We start from the raw sequence: 21,254 nt of genomic DNA, 5'->3' as shown, positions 1-21,254 counted from the left end.
TTATCATCAAATAAATTTATGTTAACTTGAAACAGGAAAGTACTAGTACTAAGTATCCTATTCTATATCTATGTCCCTAATAACTTGTCAAATATTTTTTAATTTAATTTTTCTTTTTTACTTGTCATTTTTTATAAATAAAAAATTGATAATTATTTTTTTCTTCTATCATCAATTTATTAAATGTCTTTGAAAAAATATAATAAATAAATATATTTGGACCCTTTCAATTAATAGGAGTAAAATGATCAACTCATTATACCAATCATTATTTTCTCAATCAGTGTGTATGTCAAGTCAAAATTTGATAAATAAAAAGGGACGAAGGAAGTATTGGATAGAGTTGTGGAATCCTCAGTCGAGATGATTGCCTATCAAATTTAGTATTACAAATGTTTCTGTTTACGTTACTGTATAAAGTTCCAATTATACTAAGAGCATGTTTGACATTGTTGTTGGTAGGCAAAAGTCATTTTTTAATTTAAAAAAAAACATTGTTTTGAATAATTAGTGTTTGGCAAATTTTTAAAACTGCTTTTAAATGAAAGTAGAAACAATAAAATTATATTTTTGAAGATTAAAATATCCCTTACAGATATACATATTTACCATATATCCCTTATTAATTAATTAACATATCTCATAAGTTTGGTTAAGTTCCATACTTCCATTCAAGAATCTTATTTTTTATTTATATAATAAATTTTTTATTTTATTTATGTTTTTATTTTATTATTTATATTTTATATATTATTTTACAGAATTAGAAATGAAGGTAACAACAATATTTTTACAGGACCAATAAAAAAAGAGAAAAAGAAGCAACTAAAGATTTCAATCCTCCCAAAAAAATAACAATAGCAAAATTTTCTTTTCTTAATTTATGTATTATATTATTTTAATTTGAATTTTTTTTAACTTTAGAGTATTGTAACAAAATAAAAGATAATAGTTAAAGATTACATTTTTAAAAAATGGTAACAAATAACAAAAACAAATCCTCTTTTCAATATTTTTCAACAATATTTATCTATGTATAATATTGTGAAAATTTGAATATCAAGATTTTAATTAATTAAAATAAAAATATAATTAAAGTTTTTGTATTAGATAGTTAAAATAGTTTCTCTTTATAAAATAATCTTACTATTAACAACACAATGTTTACCCTTTTCGTAATTTGACTCTTAAAATAATTTATTTATATAAAAAAAAATAGTCAAACACAAAATACTTTTCAAATAAATTTATCAAACACAAATTGTTTTGCTCTAAATGTTCTTTCTTATCAATTGAAGAAGTAAAACAATAACCGTGATGAAAAAAGGTTCCTAAATGCAAGCTTGAATTATTTGACTTTTTTCATTTTACATGCATCGATGTCAAAATTCTTACTTGGATAATAATTATTTCTCACACCACGAAACACTTTTGATACAGTTTGTGTAGTCATTTTCACATGAAAATCTTTTTATGGGTCTTGAAGGTTAGTATACACTCCATTTTGCCTCTATTATTTTTTAGTTTCTCCAACCAAAACTAAATTAACAATATGAGAATTTATTGCATTGTCTTAAAAGAGTGAGATAAACATGAAGATGGGTCCAATGTAGAAGCAATGGTATGATTCCAATGCATATAATACATGAATATTGAGAAATGAGAAATCCAAGTCATAGGATCAATACACTTTACACACACAATCCCATATACATGATTATTCAAGGTTGAAAGCACACGAGGTGCCAAAAAATGGATGATATGGGAAGGTACATCACCTCATCCTTGTGATATTTGACATGCCTATATAGCTTTTTCTTAAAATCAGCCATCATAATTCCAACATTCACTATAGGCGGAGTGATGGATGTGAAGAAAAAGAGTGGCATAAACCACTTCCAAATGCCTCTGCACTATCCAAGGTACACCAAAGAGGACTACCAGCACATGCCTGAATGGATGATCGACAAGCTTCTTGCTGAATATGGTTTACCTGCTATAGGCGACTTGGCTAACAAGCGAAAATTCGCTATGGGTGCCTTTCTTTGGCCTCATTGTTCATCAAAGCCTACTTCCCATATCACTACATCTCCACACCCAGCATAAAAATACATGAGCAACTCTGTTTAGAATAACTACTCAAGTATCCGTCACCACTCACCTCTCTTTCAAAAAGTACTGTTTTCCAACTACTCATTTGTTTGTGTATATATGTGAATATAATGTTCATATTTTTGTGGTGCTGCACAAAAAAATGTTTAACTATACATTCACATCGATCTTAAGGCAGAAAACGAACAGACATCTACGAGGCAACTTCCTTGAGCACAGAACCAGGCTAATTAGTTGTGTAATTGTTTTCAGTTGACCTTGTCGTTTCTGCCATGGCATCCTAGACCACTAGAAATCAATCGAAAGATTTAGATACGCTTGACAAACACTTGACGCACGCAATTCATTTGCATTTGATACAAAAAGGCAATTGATCTTGTATTGCAATTGGGTTAGATTGTGTAGGGTAAATTAAATTATGAATTAGCTTTAAGGGGGAATAAAGGGAAAACAAAGACGGGAACAGGTCACTAGCTACTTCAAGACTTGCAAATATCTTCTGGAAAATTTCCAGGTTTTATCTACTTACAAACAACAAAAAAGAGTCGGTTGGTTTGATCTACGTATACACAGGAAAGGTAGTTTGTGTATGCCTTCCGAGTGAGGAAGGGTTAGGGTGAAATAAAAATAACTTGATTGTGAAAGCTCATACAAGGATATGTTCTCACATGGACCAGAAACCAGTCCCTGAGAAAACATTCAAATCATAAAGGTTCCTTGTATGATATCTTGATAATTTCTGCATGTGAAAAAATCCCCCCACAAACTGAAATTGACTTCTTAAATAGTTATGGTCAATGATCAGCAACTTCTCCATCTGTTTGAAATGCAATTTCTCTATGAGAGATCAAGTTGTCACTCATCACTGGTGCACTAGACAATGACCCATGAATCTGCCCATTGATTCTTTGCAGGATAAGGTTTCATATAGCAAACAGTTAAACATGAATATAGGAAATAACTAAAAGCTTACCATGGAAGGCGACTTCAAAGTTGAGGAATCGCGGGCAGGGGTAACAGCTGAATCTGAAGGCCTGTGGAATAGCAAATGAGCAATAGATCGATCTATGGGATTTGTGTCTGTTTCGATGTCTACATATCCTGTGCACCTGAAAATACAACCAATTAAACATTACTGATCAAAATGATGCGGAAAAAAAAATGAAAAAAATTTACATGTGCTGCTGCACCACCTCCCCAAAGGAGCCCCCTGCCACAGTTTGCTTTTAAAAAGGTTCTCTGGCTTAACATATTACCCCAGGTTTTCCTAGCTCAGTATAGTCGTGTATGTCGTTTGATAATTCCATGACTATAAAATAAAAAAAGACATATTTTCAGACTAAAATACGCTCCTGCAGCACCGTCATGTCAATTGAGATGCCGTGCATAACATCTTTTCACTTCATTATGTATGTCATCTATCAATTTTTTTTAGGTAACTTTATGTACACATTTACATTCTACAGTTGATATAAGGAATTATAACTATCAATTTTTTCTACAATGTTATTGTACACTTGACATATTAAATATTAAATATACCAACTCCTTACTACGTTAAATTCTCGCTTCTGCTGTTAAACATGTGAACTAAATACAGACTACTTGTCAACTTTCAGGACTTTTAGGTAGAAGTGAAAAGCACTAAAGATGTGTAGTACTAAGACAATTCCACTCCATTCTATTAATTTCACCCTGATCTGTGGCTAATCTTTGATGAATAAACTCGTATAGACAAGACTTTTGTAGAAAAATATAATTCAATGGGCAAGCAACTCTATAGAAGTACTAGACTTGAATTAGGATGCTACTACTTAGAGTTGGACTAGTATTCAACCACTCGGCGAACATGCCATCAGTGAACTACACAAAGTCAAGCTCAACAATGATGCAAATTAAGCAAACGATCAACTATATAAACAAATACCAGCTGACTAATTAACAAAGCAAAAAGCAGTATAGGAGTAATATGAGAGCGCCAAGACAACAAGCTATGCAGAAACCAATGCATATAAATGTAGATATTGAAAACAAATCCATACTTGTTTGTTCCTTCAGTAACCAGTGGTCCGCTGGTACCTCCATCATCTCCAGAGACAATATTGAGATTAGCATGTCTATGCCTTTGTTCAGCACTCCGAGCCAACCGGTACAAGCTATCCCTTATACATAGCTTTGTCTGTATATCCAACTAAAACAAGAAAAGTTCAACATCGTAAAATTTATATGAGAAGTCAATTTCAGCTACAGATATAACATTGAAGACCCACTTTCGGTAATCTGCTAACAAGCCCATTCTTGCCAAATTGTACTGGGACAACAAATGAACAATTACCAGACAATACTGAAACATATCACACGTATGATGGTTTCTGCATTCAGCCAAAATATGACTCTAGCCTGGCGACAACATATGTAAACCGCCTATATATACTGGATCACTTGACTACCTCTTGCAACAGTGACATGCACGAGAAAGGTCACCCTGAAGTATGCACAAATCTACAAGTGTGTAACTGATATATCACACCTTTCTAAAAAATCGAACAGTCACTTTAAGTATGTGTGCAAAACAACAAGTGTGTTCTAGCTATATCACACCTTTCTAAAAAATCAGAACAATCCCTTGAGGTATGCGTAAGTTCCAAGAGAGTGAGCAGTAAAATTTTGATATACTGCATCCCAAATCAACTATAATAAGTTGAAATGCTTTAGAATATACGAAGTATAGGTGCATGAAATGTTTTTGGAAATAATAAGACACCAGCTCACGAAATATCTGCTATTAGCACCAGAACCCAAAGACTGATAAGCTAAGTTTTGTGGACTCTTTACTTTCGATGCCACACCCGTGTCGGATTCTCCAAAAATACACTACTTTTAACGAATCCGACACGCACCCGTTGACTTTTTTAAAGAGTCCAAGCAACATAGCTGATTAGCACATAATCAGTCTACCTTGAACTAGTGACGTACGCAGAACTTCTTGTCAGCGGTGTCGACATTTAAAGAAGTGATCAATAGATCACTATAACCAGTGGACAGTGGTGGATGTATTCCTAGTGTTATGGATTCAACCAAACACAATATATTTAACTAAATATAGATATCTATGTGAAAAATAGTAAAATTTCGACAAATATAAAATTCTGAACCCAATGAACTCTCAAGTTAATAGTAAGTAACATCACTTCAAGCATGAGAACTGGAGCTCTGGACCACCAGGCAGCACGACGCATGTTGTTAATTGGTGTCATTTGATCATATCTATACTGTTTCTGACTATTGTTTTTATGTATATTAATTAAAAAAATCCAACGAAGCGGTGCCGCGTGACACCATTTCAATGTACATGCGTCCACCCCTGCCTTGAACATGCATATGCAAACAGTTAATTTCATAGTGAACTGACTACCTGTATGTCAGATATGCAAAGTTGAATTAACTCTTTTGCAGCCTTACTCTTAATGAGTTCATTATCAATGAAGATGAAGATCACAATACAGTTAATTTCAGAGTGAACTGATTACCTGTTCCATGACACGTTGAAGCTGATGAAAACTAGCTGCTTCTTCTGAAATTTCATCCAACCCAGAATTTGTAGAAGAACACTCCTGTACAACTGAGGATCCTAATTCTGTGGGAATTCTTATGCCAACCCCTTCAAAATCACGGTTATTTTCAACCTTAACTCCAGACCGATGGAATAATTTCTCTGCCTTCTCATTTCTTGTCATAGCAGCCACCTGAAAAGAAGGATCAGGAGAACCCTCCATGGACTGTACCTGATTCGATGCATAAGAGTCCTTGGGGGAAAGAGACACGAGACCGTTACTTTCGTATTTTAAAATTGGTAGAGTTGGATGGAGAGCACTCCCATTGGAATGACCGTAATCTGAATGCATGTAAGAGAAGCTACCACCCAAGTAGCCAAAATCAGGATCTTGAGCTTGCTTTTGCTGCAGGACACCTGCAGATGCGAAATTCACTTGAGTGCTTGCGGTCCCAGAAGGCAGCTTCTGCTCCTCTGGATGGCTATCAGTGTTATTGAGTGCGTCTCCATTTTCTAGATAACCGCATTTTCTTTTACCCTCGGAGAGATTCTGGTGCTTGGAGTGTTTCTTTTGCATGCTATCCTGGAAAGAAGAAACGATAAGAAAATTAAAAATAGGAGGAATAATTAGTCACATCAGGATCAATGTATGTAATAGAATAGCTGAAGATATTCAAAGTCATTATCATCCAGAAACTCAGGAATTGTTCCTTCATCCTCACACTAAAACTTGAAGAGGAAAATGCACCTAACTGGAACTACCCATTCATTCTTTACTCACCACTACATTATTGTTGATTCTTGGTTGGCTATTAGATACAATCTCGACCTGGACTCCACCGCCATGTACCTCAGCCTGCTTCAAAACAACCACCTTCCAGGTAAGCTGATGCATGCTATGACTTTAAAGAATAAATAAATTGACATTGCACAGAATCATTACCTTCTTATCAGGTGCTAACTTGCACTGTAAATTACTTGATCCATTTAAAAAAGACAAATGACTCAGATTTACAGATTCATTTTTCTCGGAGGACCACGAACTGCTATTATAGCCAAGTGATTGATTCTCAATGCCAGAATTATCAGTTGAAATGTTTGTTTCCTTTGGCTTTGAAGGTTCATGACTGGCGGATGTACTTCCAAGTGCATTGGATGCTGGACATGGAAACTTAAAACCAGACGTCAATCCATCTCCAGATCCTTCAATAACATTTGATGATGAAAGCCAACCTAGGTCATCTTCACTACCAGGTCCAAATCCAAATGTCGAATCACAACTCCTGAAATGCATTACAATTATCGGTGTCTTTAAACAGACTATTCACTTTATCTATATTCATAACAAAAGATGACATAGATGTTATGGGTGGAACTCTTTTTTCAAAATTTTGTTCACATCTTTCCCCCCTAAAAAGGATGAAATGAGGATTAATAAAGTCCACTTGACTGAAATAAGGAAAGCCGTTACCTGAACATCCTGTCAACATCCTCAAAGTTCTCTATCTCAGGCCAGCTATAATATAAGAGATCATTAGAGTCTTTATCATCACAACTATTGTCAAGAAAACTGAGATCATCATCAGCCTGAGATATGGGACCAAGTGGATAGCTATAAGAGTTTTCCCCCACAGCAGCATTCTTGTCATCAAGAGTGCGACCATTAGGACAGGACTCGTTCTCAATGGAGTCTATATTACTTTTGATGGAACGATTGGATGTCCTGGTATTTTCAGCTGGTAAACTTGAAACTTCTCCGACTACGGCTTTTTCACGTGGAGAAGAGAATGCACCATCAGGTGCATCGGCCCACGAGTCCTTTTCCAGCATTTTGGGGCTTCTATTACTCAACACTTGCTCCTTTTGCTGATTAGCATATTTACCAGTAGATTGATCACCTGCATTACCTGTTAAACCAATTACTTCATGGCGAGGCTTCTTACGGCTATCATTCTGGGAGAGTGGTTCATTGGTGCGTCCGCTACTTGGATGTGGCACTATATGATCATCATTGTGGCAGAACTCATCCCAAGATATATCGTCAAGCTGTTACACCAGTTACAGAATTTTAGCTGTAATAACTTCATAGGGTACTTCCATAAAATGAGCAACTCAAATAAAAACTTAAATATTATAATATGAGAAAGGTCGAAGGCTCTCTGTCCCTTACAAAGCTATAAGTAGAAATCACCAAAGGAACTAGCTAACATTCACCAAACTGACCAAAAAATGAAGTCACAAATGAAGCAAATGCAGCTTACTGAGATGACAGAAACTTTAATATATTGGGGCAGACTAAGCCAACTTATCACACCTCAACTATTCCACTAGGTATGTGCATGCTTCTATTAGTGCAGGTTACACGGAAACCTCTTTTTTTTAAAAGAGAAAAAGGGATAACTTCACCCATGAAGATGAAAAGAAATCCCCCTAAATCTCTGCTAACTGCGCTCTAATTACTTGTCGTTGAGGAGAGAGAATCTAAGATACTCACAAAGCATGAAAGATAATCGAAAAGGGAAGCAGGTCAGCTGAGGAAAAAGAAGGACGACATTGCAGTACTGCGACATTGTTCAGAAAAATGTGCGGTACCTTTTATGTATAAGAAGTAGTGAATGGAGGATGCTGAAGAAGATAATGCTGCACTCTCAGTACATCATTTACAGTATACCTCTTCATAAGGGTAAAAATAAAATTAGTTTTGTCGTCATAGTAAGACTACCAGAAGAATTCAGTATACTCTATTTGATGATGCAGGTCCTAATGGAACTAAAGTAACTGTTAATACTACAGTTTTTTATGAAAATACTGTTCATGCTACAAATTTTCTGGTTTGTACTATCTACTATAGTACTTAGGTGGTTTAGGAGTCTTCTCATCTGACTGTTGTTATCTTACTGGATTTTTTTTTTATCAGGAGAAAAAAAATAGTTATTTTACAGGTTTTTTAAATCCTCAGGTGCATGTTTCTTTATTGCTTTAGGACTTCTCTTATTTTATTTAGAGTTAATTTCTCGATCAAGAAAAATCAGGAACTCTAGTTTTTTCAGTACTATAACCTTTACGGGTTCTATTTCTTGTAAGTAGGACTTGTAAAAACTTTGCATACCCCAACCTTTCTATGATTAATGAGGTTCTGCCTTCTGGTTTTCATATGCTTTTCAACAACATCTTGGATTTGCCATAACTAGCCCCTTCATAAACTTTTCCTTGGTTTACCTTCAATATAGATTATTAGCCACACTCATATGCTATAGACAGACGTCGTTTTTGGGGGTTAATCGAGAAATCCTGGAGGGCTAGTGGCAAATGATTTGTAATTTGGTAGGTGATGAATCTGACTTTCTACCCTTCTCCACTAATACCAGGCCTTTAATATGTGGCAGGACTCGAACTCGTAACATGCGCCTGATCCACACATCTCTTGCTAAGATCTTATGGTCTTACACTCTTACCACTAGATCAAAGCCCTTGGGGAGTGCCATAGACAGACATCTATTAATTCATTCGCCAAAAAAAAATATCATAATTCCTTCACATCAGTGACTTGATGTCATGGTTCAGGTATGTACCTTTGTTTCAAGAGCGTGTTATGTATCTTGATCGGACAAAAATAAAATATAAGAGCAACATTCTTAACTGGTTTTTCCTGCACTATTTTACAACAAACGCAGGTAAATTCCACATTTTCACTGGTCGGACGATAAAAATTCTCTTTGGAAATTCATTTGGGGCGCATCTCCACGACCTATTTCCTGAAACCTTCACTTACATTTTGTCCAGAAGTCCCTGCCGGAAAGAAAAAGCATTTGCGGGGATCTCCAGAGGCATATCTTCCTTGTAGTTCATTTAAAGAATTAATACATGTCTGCTTGTATCCCCTATCCACTAATTACGCCAAACTCAGACATTTGCAGGCGTTAAAAGGGGACAAACAAAGCCCCCAAGGCCTAGCTCAAGTGGCAAAAGGTGGAGGATTTGTGGCTTAGGTCGCAGGTTCAAGCCCCACACCATGCAAAGCGAAGCCCGGTATTTAAGTGGAGAAGGGTAGAGGGGCGGGTCCATTATCCACCGAGTTTAGAAGGTTGTGATTGGTCCAAAGGGCGAGTGAGATACGGATTTCTCGGTTATCAAAAAAAAAAAAGGGGACAAACAAAGACGACTCTGTCTTTCTTATATCTTCATATTATGACTCCATGGTCATATAGGTGAAAAGTAATGAATTTCAAAAGCAGAGAAATGTTCCATGAATTTAATGTGTTCAACAAAAGAAGCAAATAACTTAATAGTACATATTTGAAAGAGGACAGTAAAAGTATAGAATTAAATGCTGTTTGTTTGACCAATCCACAGAGATAATGACTTCTCATCTCCTAGTTTACATATTTCATTTTCATGTGGACCTAAACGTAAAAAGTACAGAGGTAAAATACTACACTCCAACTACTCTGGCATTTTGGCTCGGGGAACTCATGAGTATCCAAAAAGTAACCTTTAGTTAGTAGAGGTACACTCAACAAATTGAATTTCATGTACAACATTTGATCCTCATGTCTACTTTCCAAATATAAAATCACACTGAGCAGAATTAAATGGTAAAAGATAGCCAAATTTTACATCCTAACCACATTCATTGGGCTCCAAGTATCCAACTTCTCTATTTCCCCATTGTTAGATCGAGAAAGATTTTGATGATTGACAAATAGGGGAACAGATGAAAGGAGCAGGTTGCGCCGCCGTGTTCCTTTCAAACCGAATCCGACAGGGATATGGAGAACGTCAACCACACAAATTAGAAGTTATAAAGCGGTGGAGGGATTGCTTTTTCGACAAGAAACCAGTACATAAAGTTTCCTTTTATAAAGGAGTCCTACAAGGAAGAGGAAACACATAATGGGTTATACCCAGTTAAAATAGGATGCCTAATCCTACAAAAAGTAGGAACCACTACAAAAGTAACCGAGATCCAATTGAAGAAGGAAAGACTCACCCTTCGGAGTGGCCCAGTGGTTTGGGCTTGGGACTTCCATGTTGGAGGTTTCAAGTTCGAAACCCCTTGCCAGCGAAAGCAAGGGGTTTGCCTTCTGGGTCGCGCTCGTCGCATCGGACTTGCCTAGTGTGGGTTACCTCTCCTATGTGGTTTGCAAGCTATTGCATAGGAGCGGGGGTTCTACCATGTGCGCACCCAAAGGGGAGCGGCTGCGGATTTCCCTTGTCATCAAATAAAAGAAGAAAAGATCCTTGATCTATAAATAGGGCAAGATTTTCTCGAAAGAAACTTGCGCACTTAAACAAAGAATTACAAGCAAAATACAATCAAATAGAGGGAGTTCATATTTAAGTGATTTTTGATTACGAAGTGCAGCCAACGCAGGGAAACAAGATCGAAGAACCTGATCTATTGGCTTATGCTTTTTAATTATTAGGTCAAGTTTGCTTGTATTGAATTTTTATCGAGTTGTATCTTTAATTCTTTCCAGATCTAGTGAAGTATAAATTGGAGTAGGAATAGAGTCTTCAAGTTGGGGCGACTTAAAAGACTTGGGAACACAAACCTTGGGGGGTTTGTGTTGGAGTTTAGGAATTAGAGTTAGTTCCTAGGATTGCAAAAGTTGTAATCCAAATTCATAACTTGAAGTGGAGTCGACGATCTAGTTGGTTGTTGGCGTCTAGGGATTAGAGTTTATAATTCCTTAGGTTACATAGAATTGTAATCTTTTGTTGAGGCTCAGAGTTTAATGAAGTGGAGTTAAATCCTACAGAGGGATAGGTCGTGGTTTTTTACCCTTTAAGAGCTGGGATATTCCGCGATAAAATATTGTGTCATTACTTTATTTGTTTTACATAACGTAACTGCTGTAATTTGTAAAGGAACACATAGAATATACCTGTTCCTTAGGCGAATTTGGGGGTCAGTATTCCAACACCCATCATTTATCATCAAAAGAATACATATATAGACTGAAAAGAATCTAATATGTGTGGCACACCAAATTAAGTTCAAATTCAATGTACCCGCTTGCTAGCCGCCAGAAGCAAAGTAAAGAACAGTCAAGAAGGGCATCAAATAATAAAAATACACTCTTCAGAAAGTAGAAAATTTTACCCCGTATAACTGCAAATCTGACATTCCTTTTGAGTTGTTTAACCAGCACTCAAGCCACATGCAACACACTGATCAGATTTCATATTCAAATCCCAAATCCTCCTTTATCTCCATTCACCAACCAGACATATCAAGAAATGTGGAAAATAAAGCATTAGAAGCAATTGAAGAAAATCATTCTCCTGCTCCTACTTTTTTAAGCATCCTATATACACAACCGCTGAGATAACAAAAATGATTTCGCGCAAATTTCTCAAAGCTTCAAAATCTGAACATCCATGAGTAAGTAATAAGAAAGCAGTAAGATTTTCTATAGATTACAACTTGATGTAGTAAATTGACTTAAGAAAAATATTCAATCAGTTCAGATGCTGAAAACTCTTATCGCTGAAGTTCAACCAGTAAGAAGTTGATAAAGAAGAGCACAAATTAACCAAGCAAATATCACTTCACAAAAGATCCTGCCGGAAAACTCACCTCAAAACCGATAAGCGCCGGCAAAATCTAGAACTTGGCCAGAAAATCGATACTTGAACGGCACAAGGACAGCAGTAGAACCCTAATTTGATGCTCGGAAAGACAAATCTCGGAGTTTCTGGATAGAGAGAGAAAGAGAACAAACAGCTTTGAAAAAAATTCAGGAATAATTTAATATTTTTTATTATTTTATGTAAATAAGTGTCAGGCGTGGTTGACACGTGGCACGGGGGATCAAATTTGCGGTCACACAGCTTTGAGAGTGGGTATCAGAATTTGTGGTTGAGAGGAAGGGTCGCGATACGATCCGTTTCCCTGACCCGATTGGTCCACGTCAGATAATTGACACGTGTCGATAGAAGGCTTGATGCCGTTTAATATGTGCAAAGCCACGTGCCGGTAAATATATAGCACTTGCTTTCTGCTTCCGTCTACTGCTTTGCTTAATCCGCAATTATTCCCAATATTTTATTCTTGTTATACCGCACTAATTGATGACAAAAGGATTAATCATAGTGGTTATCAGATTAATTAATTAACATTTTTGTGATAATGACTCAGTGGTTTTCCTTTTTTAAATCTAACAACAGTTTACTTAAAACCTATGTTTAGTGGAGCAACAAGAATTTGAGAGTGGCTATAAAATAAAGGGAAAAATGTCTAAAAAATATTTTAACTTTGATCGAAATTATTGTTATGATATCAAATTTTATGGAGGATCTTTTCCCCTGCACTATTTAATAATGTATTTTAAATGTATATATATGTGTCCACGTGGACACGTTACTAATTATAATGATGCAATATTTATAATATCCACATGGACACATATATATCTTTAAAATACACTATGAAATAGTATGGGGTAAAAGATCATTTTCAAAGTTCGATATTGTTACAGTAATTTCGATCAAAGTTCAGATATATTTCAGATTTTTTTCCCAAAAATGAAGCATGTGTACATTTTCATTTGATTTGTGTAACTACAATACTTTTGATTAGCCGTTGTAGAAATTCTTGATAAACTCATGTTATTATGTCTCCTTATTTTCTTAATTTTCAAATTTATTATTTTTCTTTAATTATCATATTATTTATTGTTGTTATTTTTATTATTATTATTTTTATCATGATTTCTTATCTATCATGTTTTCTTTATATCTATTTTGATATATTTTATTTAAGTTATGTGTTTTTCATAAACGTTATTTCTATCTTCAAAATCACAATTACATACCACCTACTCACATTTTTCAGAATTAATATTATTATATTAATTGTAGTTGTTATATATTCTTTCGCTACTTACCAACTAAATTGCTTCTTACTCCCTATCTTATATATATGCACTTTTTTTCCTTTATTCATTTTTCATAATTATAAGTAAGACGAGTTTTTATTAATTTACTTTTCAATACATTTTACTTTATCTTATCTATTAGTATCAAAATTAAAAATGAAGAAACTTTGTTTTTTTCTTCTAAATTTTGCAATATCTATACTTTCAAGTTTCAAAAATAATTAATGTAAGGGCAAAAGCGATTTATTTATTTTAATTAGTTCAATCATGACGAGTAATTTGAAATACATATGTTAATCGTGTGGATGAGTAATATATAACCGCAACTAATATTAGAAGTATGTGACTCAAACATGTATTAACTAAAAGAGAATTTATTATGTCAAGTATTTACACAAAACTTTGTGTATCTCTTTGTTTTGAATTCTATGTGGTTTTGAGTGTGTTTCAATGTTTTAACTTGGGATAAGGGTCTGGAAAATATTCCAACTTTGGTCGAATTTGTTGTTGCGATACTAAACTTTCATGAGGACCTATTACCTCCCTAGACTATTTAATATCGTATTTTAAACATATATATTTGCCCACGTAAACATAAAAAATAATACAAAATTATAAATAGTAATGTGTCAACGTGGGCACATATATACCTTTAAAATACACTATTAAATAGTTCAAGGGGTAAAAAATACGGTATTAAATAGTCTAGGGAGGTAATAGGTCCTCATGAAAGTTTAGTATCGCAACAACAAATCCGATCAAAGTTGGGGTATTTTTCAGACTCTTATCCCATTTAACTTTTATTCAATTCATAAAACTTTTTGCTAAACTTATGTTATGTCCCTCTCGTCAACTTGCTTGAGAGTCACATTGTCTTGTTTAATGCTCCCACTTGTGAGGCCTTATTCATCGTTATGGATTGCGGTACAGTGGTGAGATTACTTCACTTCTAATTAGAGGTTTCAAATTTGAATTTTAGGTATGAAGAAAATCATGTTGGAAGCGTCACCACTAAATGGGCCATGTAATGAGTGCAATTCAGATTCAATCGGAGCTCCAATACACACATCAAACATCTAATGAGAAACACATAAAAAAAAAAACCTGTTCAAAAATAGTAATGTAAATTAGTTCTATATTTATTTTCAAAATTTACTGATCTGATTAATTTAGATTCACATCATATAAAATTAGTGCTCTCTATTGTGATTTTTCATTTCCAATTAAATAAGCTGATCACACATCATCGAAAAAGTGTGAATTAATAAAATAAAATAAAAACTATTTTAGCAACGTACTTTAATTTCTACCATAAACGAATAAGTTTAAAACAAATTCATGAGTCAATTAAAGCTAGGAATCGGGAAAAAAAAAATTAAAGCTAGGGACCAAAGAAAATAATTTCAACTAACTTTTGGGAACTACTATAAAGAAAGAACTACGTACCGCCGTTCATTTGGTAAACGGACAGAAAAATGAAAATCATTGTCAATGAACAAGACAATAACTTGGAAAAGAATAATTAATGCTAAGGATGTGCTCTCCTATTAATTACTCGTGAAAATAGGTTATACAATTTAAATTTTAAAAAAGAAAGTGACATTGTAAATAATTAAAATATTTCTTGCACGTTAGTTTTAGATATTCTATGGATAACAATAAAATAAAATAATTTAATTAAAAATAAATTTATAAAAAACTACCAATAATATATTTTCTAAATATGTGGACATTGCTTCTTCAAACACAAGTTTATACCGCTATGTTTGACTCGTACTTTTGATTTGTCATTTCTTCATTTACATTACTGGATTGACTAATGGCAATTAGAGGTGATAGAATTATTTTATAATTTTTTTTAAAAAATAAAATTTGGGTGAATTATTGTTCCATTTATTATTGGATCATTCAAGCAAATGACTTTAAGGTGATTTTTAATTTTTGCCTTTCAAAATTATTGTTCTTTAATTTGTACCTTTTAGAGCTTTAAGTAAACAAAAAAAGAATATGCCTCTATGGCTCTAACAGTGAAAATGTAAAGAACTCTCGGACGATTCATCCATTTTAATTTGTTTAAATTCAATTCAACTAACTTGCTCATTTAACTTTTAAATACAATAAAAATCTACCATATATTGTCTAGCCACTAATCATTCAACTAATAAAGTTAGATAATTTGATCGGGTGGTCAAAATTCTTCATATCCAATCTTAAGATTGTGAATTTAATTTTTTTTTAAAAAACAAGAGGTCATAGAGAGTGATAAAAATCAGACGATGTAGTGCAGAAAGAAAAAAACGTACTTAATCGCTAATTAATAATATTTCTTGCTTGAATATATAAATGCAATAATGTCCTTGGAGAGCTAAAATAAAAATTCACAATTTAATGTCTATGTCATAATTATAAATTTCTTTGATTTCATGGGTAATTAGATAAAAGACTTGTTTTAAAAATTTCATGACAAAATGATTTTGTTATAGAAATGGTATATGTGATTAGGAAACGGTTTGAAGTTGTGATATTATGATTCTAATTTATAACTTCCTGAAAATTTGTTTGTTCTTATGAAAAACATTGGATTATTGTATTAAAAAAACGTATTTCGATTCTACTACCACATTTACATTTTTTTACTCTCTTAACGCTTCCTTTTAGTGTTCTGTAGCTTTAAATATAGGATTAAATCTAAATACAGTAAATTGTAAAATTAAAGTTCAATGAACCAAATACTATTTTGTTCTTCAAAAAATCCTATAAAAAGTTCCTTTCGATTTGACAGTTCGGATAAAATTAAACCCAAATATCATACAATTATTCAAAGAAATTGCCTAATAGATTCGACTTTTATCTTCTTTTTTCCCTTTCATTGATCTTCACCAAAACTGTACTTTTTTTCAAATATTTGCCTCGTATTTATAACTTATAAATCCGATGAAACGTGTTCAAGTAGAGCCGTCAATATGGGCTAGGCTTGTTGGGCCGGCCTGGCCTAACCCAGGATTTGATAGGACTGGGCTAAAAATTTTGGAGCCCATTTAAAAAAAGGGCTTTTTAGCCCGGCCTGAATAAACCTGCTGATTTGTGGGGCTTGAGAAATATAGGTAGGGCCGGCCCGTGGGCTAATACAAATTAATTAAAAAATATAATATAATATTAAAATTTAAAATTAAAGAGATCCAAACTCAAAATCTATTTAAAGTTTTTTAGGAAATCACTAAGTATAGAAGTTGCATCCACCATGAAAATGTCCAAACACTTGTTGCTACTCGAAACTGGTTAGACGGTTTTTCTCAAACTGGTAATATATTTTTGTGTACATTTAAATATTATAATTCTCAATTTAGTTATTTTTTAATATTTAACTAATTGAAACCGCATATAAATTGCATATGAAAATGAAGATGTTAAGACAACCTTCCCACAAGTTGATTCAGATATGCTTGATGAAGATGATCATGAAGTGTTAGATGCGTCATAGGTTTCATGAAGTGTTAGATACGCCATAAGTTTCATGATTTTTTAAGGAGTTTATTTTTTACATTTTTATGGTTGGAATATTGTCATGTTTTTTGTGTTTTATTGTGATCATTGCAAAACAGTTAGGTTAACATTTCTATTTAGATATTTATACTTTTACTTGAAAAAAACTTAATAAATATTATAAAGATAATTTTATTTGTGGATTTGATTAACAAGTAGTAACATTAACACCATGTAATATTGTTTTATTGATATTTATGATAATATTTTTAAATTATAATTTATAATTTAATTTAATAATCATAAATATATATATAACTTTTAAAAAAATGGGCTGGCCCGGCAAGCTTGTAGCCCACGTACTTGTGGGTTGGGCCGACCGTTTTCTGGCCCACACCAAAAATGGGCTAGCCTGGCCTGACCCGTAAAATGTCAAAGCCCGTATGGGTTAGCCCGAATGGGGTGGGCTAGCCCATATTGACAGCTCTATGTTCAAGTATAAATCTAGCATGGACATATTGGTCAATGTAAACGAATAAAAATATGCTAAATTAAATTAAGTATCCATATAATGTGACTATAGTTTTGCAGATAAATGTGAATCTTTTAAGTATGTGTATGTCAGCAGTATGTGTTACTCGCAATAATATGTAAAAAAATATATCGAAACTAATACGTCTAACAAATAAAATAAAAAATATTATAAATTGTAATGTTCCGCTTTTCGAAAGTCAATTTGACTAATTTTCAAAGTGAAATTAAATTACATTAATTCAATATCTCAAACAAAAAAAATTAGAAATTAAAAAACTATACGAAAAGTATTACAAATTGCCATTTTTTACATATCAATATGATGAAAAAATACTTCGTAAAATGTCCGTCAAAGTGCTTATCGTTTGACTTTAAAAAAGGAAATTATGACAATTTATAACGAGTTAATTTATACCAATACTAAAAATATATTAAAATATTTACACCATCCCTAACTCCCAAGAGATAAAGAAAGCTAGAATTAACAAATTGCATTTTCTTCACTTCCCAAGAACTTGCTTCACAGATAAAATAAAACAGTAATACTATACATTAAACATATATCTGAAACCAAAACTATTATATAAGTCACAACAACACCTTCAAAATATTTGCATATATTTAGTTTACATTATGGTCTACGATTTTTAATATTTAAGACCATCTGAAAAATTAACCACAACATTTATATTCGGTTAGTTGAGAAAATTTTATAGCTATGGTTGGTGCATATATTATCAAAATAATCTTCATGAAATGAAATGAATAACCTTGTGAAAAATGCATTCATCACAAGGCAAAACAATTCCCTTGGGACTCTGAAATCCAAACTCTTGAGCAGCTTCTTCTAGCAATTTCTGGAAGCAAGGGTTCTTCAAGTAAGATATGTGAAGAACAAATCTCTTCAATTCTCCACCCACTGCCACGTACACTACAAAATGACCCTTTGGAGTTTTTTCCTTCACTTGTTTATCATCTCTATGTGTAGTCTTCTTCATTCTTCTAATTAATTAAAATTATAAAAAGTTTGTTGATACTAATTTTGATTAAAGTAGCACATGTATGTCACAAATTATCAAATGAGATATTGCATGCCTATATATAGAGGACGTGAGAGTTGCAACATTTTCAAAGTCATAGGAAAGGCTGCACTAATTATTACTGTTTGCATTTGCTGACAGTAATACTGTTGACAATAGATATTTTTTTGGAAACGTTAAAAGTTCAACTGACTTTCTTTAAATTAAAAATCAAAGTTGAGCGGTTATCTAAGATATTATTTCGGAAATTCTTCATTTCTATTGCAATTTGTTTCTCTCACGTTCCTTCTTAACCTTTGTAAAAAATAATGATTTTTTTCTACAACTCTTTAAACTAACTTTCTACAAAAATGTTTAAAATCGAGAAAATGAAATGACATTTTGATATCTTCTACACGTTTTTAGTTTTAAAACCATAAAATTTAAAATAGTTTTTTATTTTTTGAACTCTAATTTTTGTTCCAAGTCAAAACCTACCTGCTACCGATATGAATTAATTAATCAGAATTCTAATTATTATTAATACGATAAGTGATAACTAGACATCAAGTAAGAAATAATAATTATTACTTATTATTTTTTTAAAATAGAGGTTATTGTAACATGGTATCGTTTAATTTGGGGGTGATCGGTATGATGTTACTGCTTAGCGTCCATGGATGTTGTATGTCAAAGGAGAAATCATGTCTAGCAAGGAACTTTAGCCTATATTGTAGGCTTTCATTAGCTATACAGTCACATGCTAATCTGATTAAATAATTGGGATTTTTACACAAATAGGCACATACATATATTTTTTTAATCGATATACCTAGATTATATATTTATTATACGTGATTATATATATATACAAGAGTGTATCTAGAGAGGGTATCGTGAGTTCACGTGAACTTATGCTCTCCTCTCTAGATCATATATTGTAGTGTTATATTTTTTTAAAAAATATTTAAATATAGATATGTGAACCCACATTCAAAATATCATATAATAATACGATGATGATTGGGTGCACCTCTAGGTGAGGATAGAAATTTAAATCTTATATTTATCTTGTCTTTTTGAATAACACCCCCGAAGTGGTTATCGATTACACTCTTGGCGTTTCAACTAATTTTTCTTTTGTTTTTTTTTTTCCTTTTATCTTTCAAAATTTTCAAGTGTGTTACATAAAAAATTCCTAAAAATTTTAGCACGGTAAAATTTTTATATAATTAAATTAAATGTATATATTAAAAATTAAAACTAGTAGCATTATATATTTTTGACCTATAATTTTTTTAATCTAATGATTCATATTAAGAACCTAAAAGTTAAACCGATAAAATTATATTTAAGATGCATTTTTCGAAATCGTGCACCCATATTCTTACCGAAATCCTGGGTACCCCTCTATATATATATATATATATATTGACTATTTAGATTATATATAATATATATGTATTACATACGGCATCTCTCTCTTTTTTTACTACGGCTAGAAAAAGGAGAAATCGAGAAAGAGAATTACAATATAGCAACTAAATCCTCACTAATAAAATAAAAAAATTTGAATGATCAATTAACTGAGTTTAAGCTCAAATTTCCTGATACTCTTTTTTGTTATTAAATCCATTGACCTCAGCCGCTGTATAGAAATTAAAAACTGGGAATCACATGCTCAAAATCCATTAATTAACGAAAAAAAATGAGATGCAGAGAAAAGGGATATATCGACGGGTAATTTCGGTGCCAAACTTGAAATGACTTAACATTAATTCATTAAACGGATTTGCGATAAGAAATAGGGACTTAATTTGGATGTAGAGTACACATTCCGTATTTAGTCCAAAATCCCGTGCCTATAAGTGCGTTCAACAATTGTACTTCAAAGAAAAAAAGTAAGCTGTACATGTTACGTTCATCACCCTAAAACATGAATTTCAATGCCTTTCATGCAATAAACCAAGCCAAACTATATATAATATGAGAAACGTGGACTTTTTGTTACATACATATGTACTATGAGGGATCAGAAGGTCTCAACCGGAGCTAGATTTTTAAATTTATGAGCTTTTATACATTTATTTCAGTAAACTATATATATATAGTTTACTGAAATAAATATAAGATTCGAGCTAAAGTTAATAATTTTTTGTTGAACTTGTAGATAAGTTTGTAACTATATCTTGTATACCAACTGGTGGAGTGGTAACTATTCTTTCATTCTTAATTAGAGATCTATGTTGGGTTTTGGGTTTTTTTTTCCTTCCTACGTGGATAAATAAAAGCGAGAAAAAAGTGAGAGAGTGCAAATTTTCGCACAAGCCCTACCAGTCAATTTCAAATCACGATTCCTGCTTCATTTCTTGTCCAGTTGAGCTGATTTTTGAACAGCTTGTTCCTTTCAACTTAATCTTTGAGTGGAAATAGAGAGGGGTGGATTTGGAGTCATGTAGCTCCGATCCAGATTTCAGCTCGTGAACAGTAGCTGCATTTTGATGATTTTAGTACTCCTTTTACTTCTCTAGTTTTTGGTGTTATCTTGTAGTTGTGTTCATTGTTTTGACACTTTGTTGGTGACCATTTTGGAGATCACATTTGTACTTTTAGTGGAGATTTGGCCTTGTGGTTTTTACTCTCCACAGAGGTTTTCCACGTTAAATTTGG

General features: G+C 32.9%; 1 protein-coding gene across 4 annotated transcripts; it reads right to left on the bottom strand.

The window, feature by feature from the left end:
* Positions 1-2,583: 2,583 nt before the first annotated feature.
* LOC125852906 (protein LNK1) lies at positions 2,584-12,423 on the bottom strand. 4 transcript variants are annotated; one of them, XM_049532594.1, is made up of 9 exons: positions 12,249-12,423; positions 11,772-11,879; positions 7,137-7,711; positions 6,609-6,948; positions 6,447-6,524; positions 5,643-6,248; positions 4,155-4,303; positions 3,086-3,221; positions 2,584-3,005 (listed from the first exon to the last, which is right to left on the bottom strand). In XM_049532594.1, exons 2-9 carry the CDS (start codon positions 11,829-11,831, stop codon positions 2,907-2,909), a joined length of 2,043 nt encoding a protein of 680 aa, XP_049388551.1. In that variant the 5' UTR covers positions 11,832-11,879; positions 12,249-12,423; the 3' UTR covers positions 2,584-2,906. The 4 variants fall into 4 exon arrangements, with proteins under 4 accessions (XP_049388551.1, XP_049388566.1, XP_049388543.1 ...); XM_049532609.1 differs by lacking the exon at positions 12,249-12,423 and having other exon boundaries at positions 5,643-6,082; positions 6,203-6,248; positions 11,772-12,242; XM_049532586.1 differs by lacking the exon at positions 12,249-12,423 and having other exon boundaries at positions 11,772-12,242.
* Between the last annotated feature and the right edge of the window lie 8,831 nt (positions 12,424-21,254).

This window comes from Solanum stenotomum, chromosome 1 (genome assembly GCF_019186545.1).
Source record: "Solanum stenotomum isolate F172 chromosome 1, ASM1918654v1, whole genome shotgun sequence".
Taxonomy (NCBI): domain Eukaryota; kingdom Viridiplantae; phylum Streptophyta; class Magnoliopsida; order Solanales; family Solanaceae; genus Solanum; species Solanum stenotomum.
The sequence above is the reverse complement of the archived record's forward strand: the minus strand, read 5'-3'. Positions and strand labels throughout refer to the sequence as shown.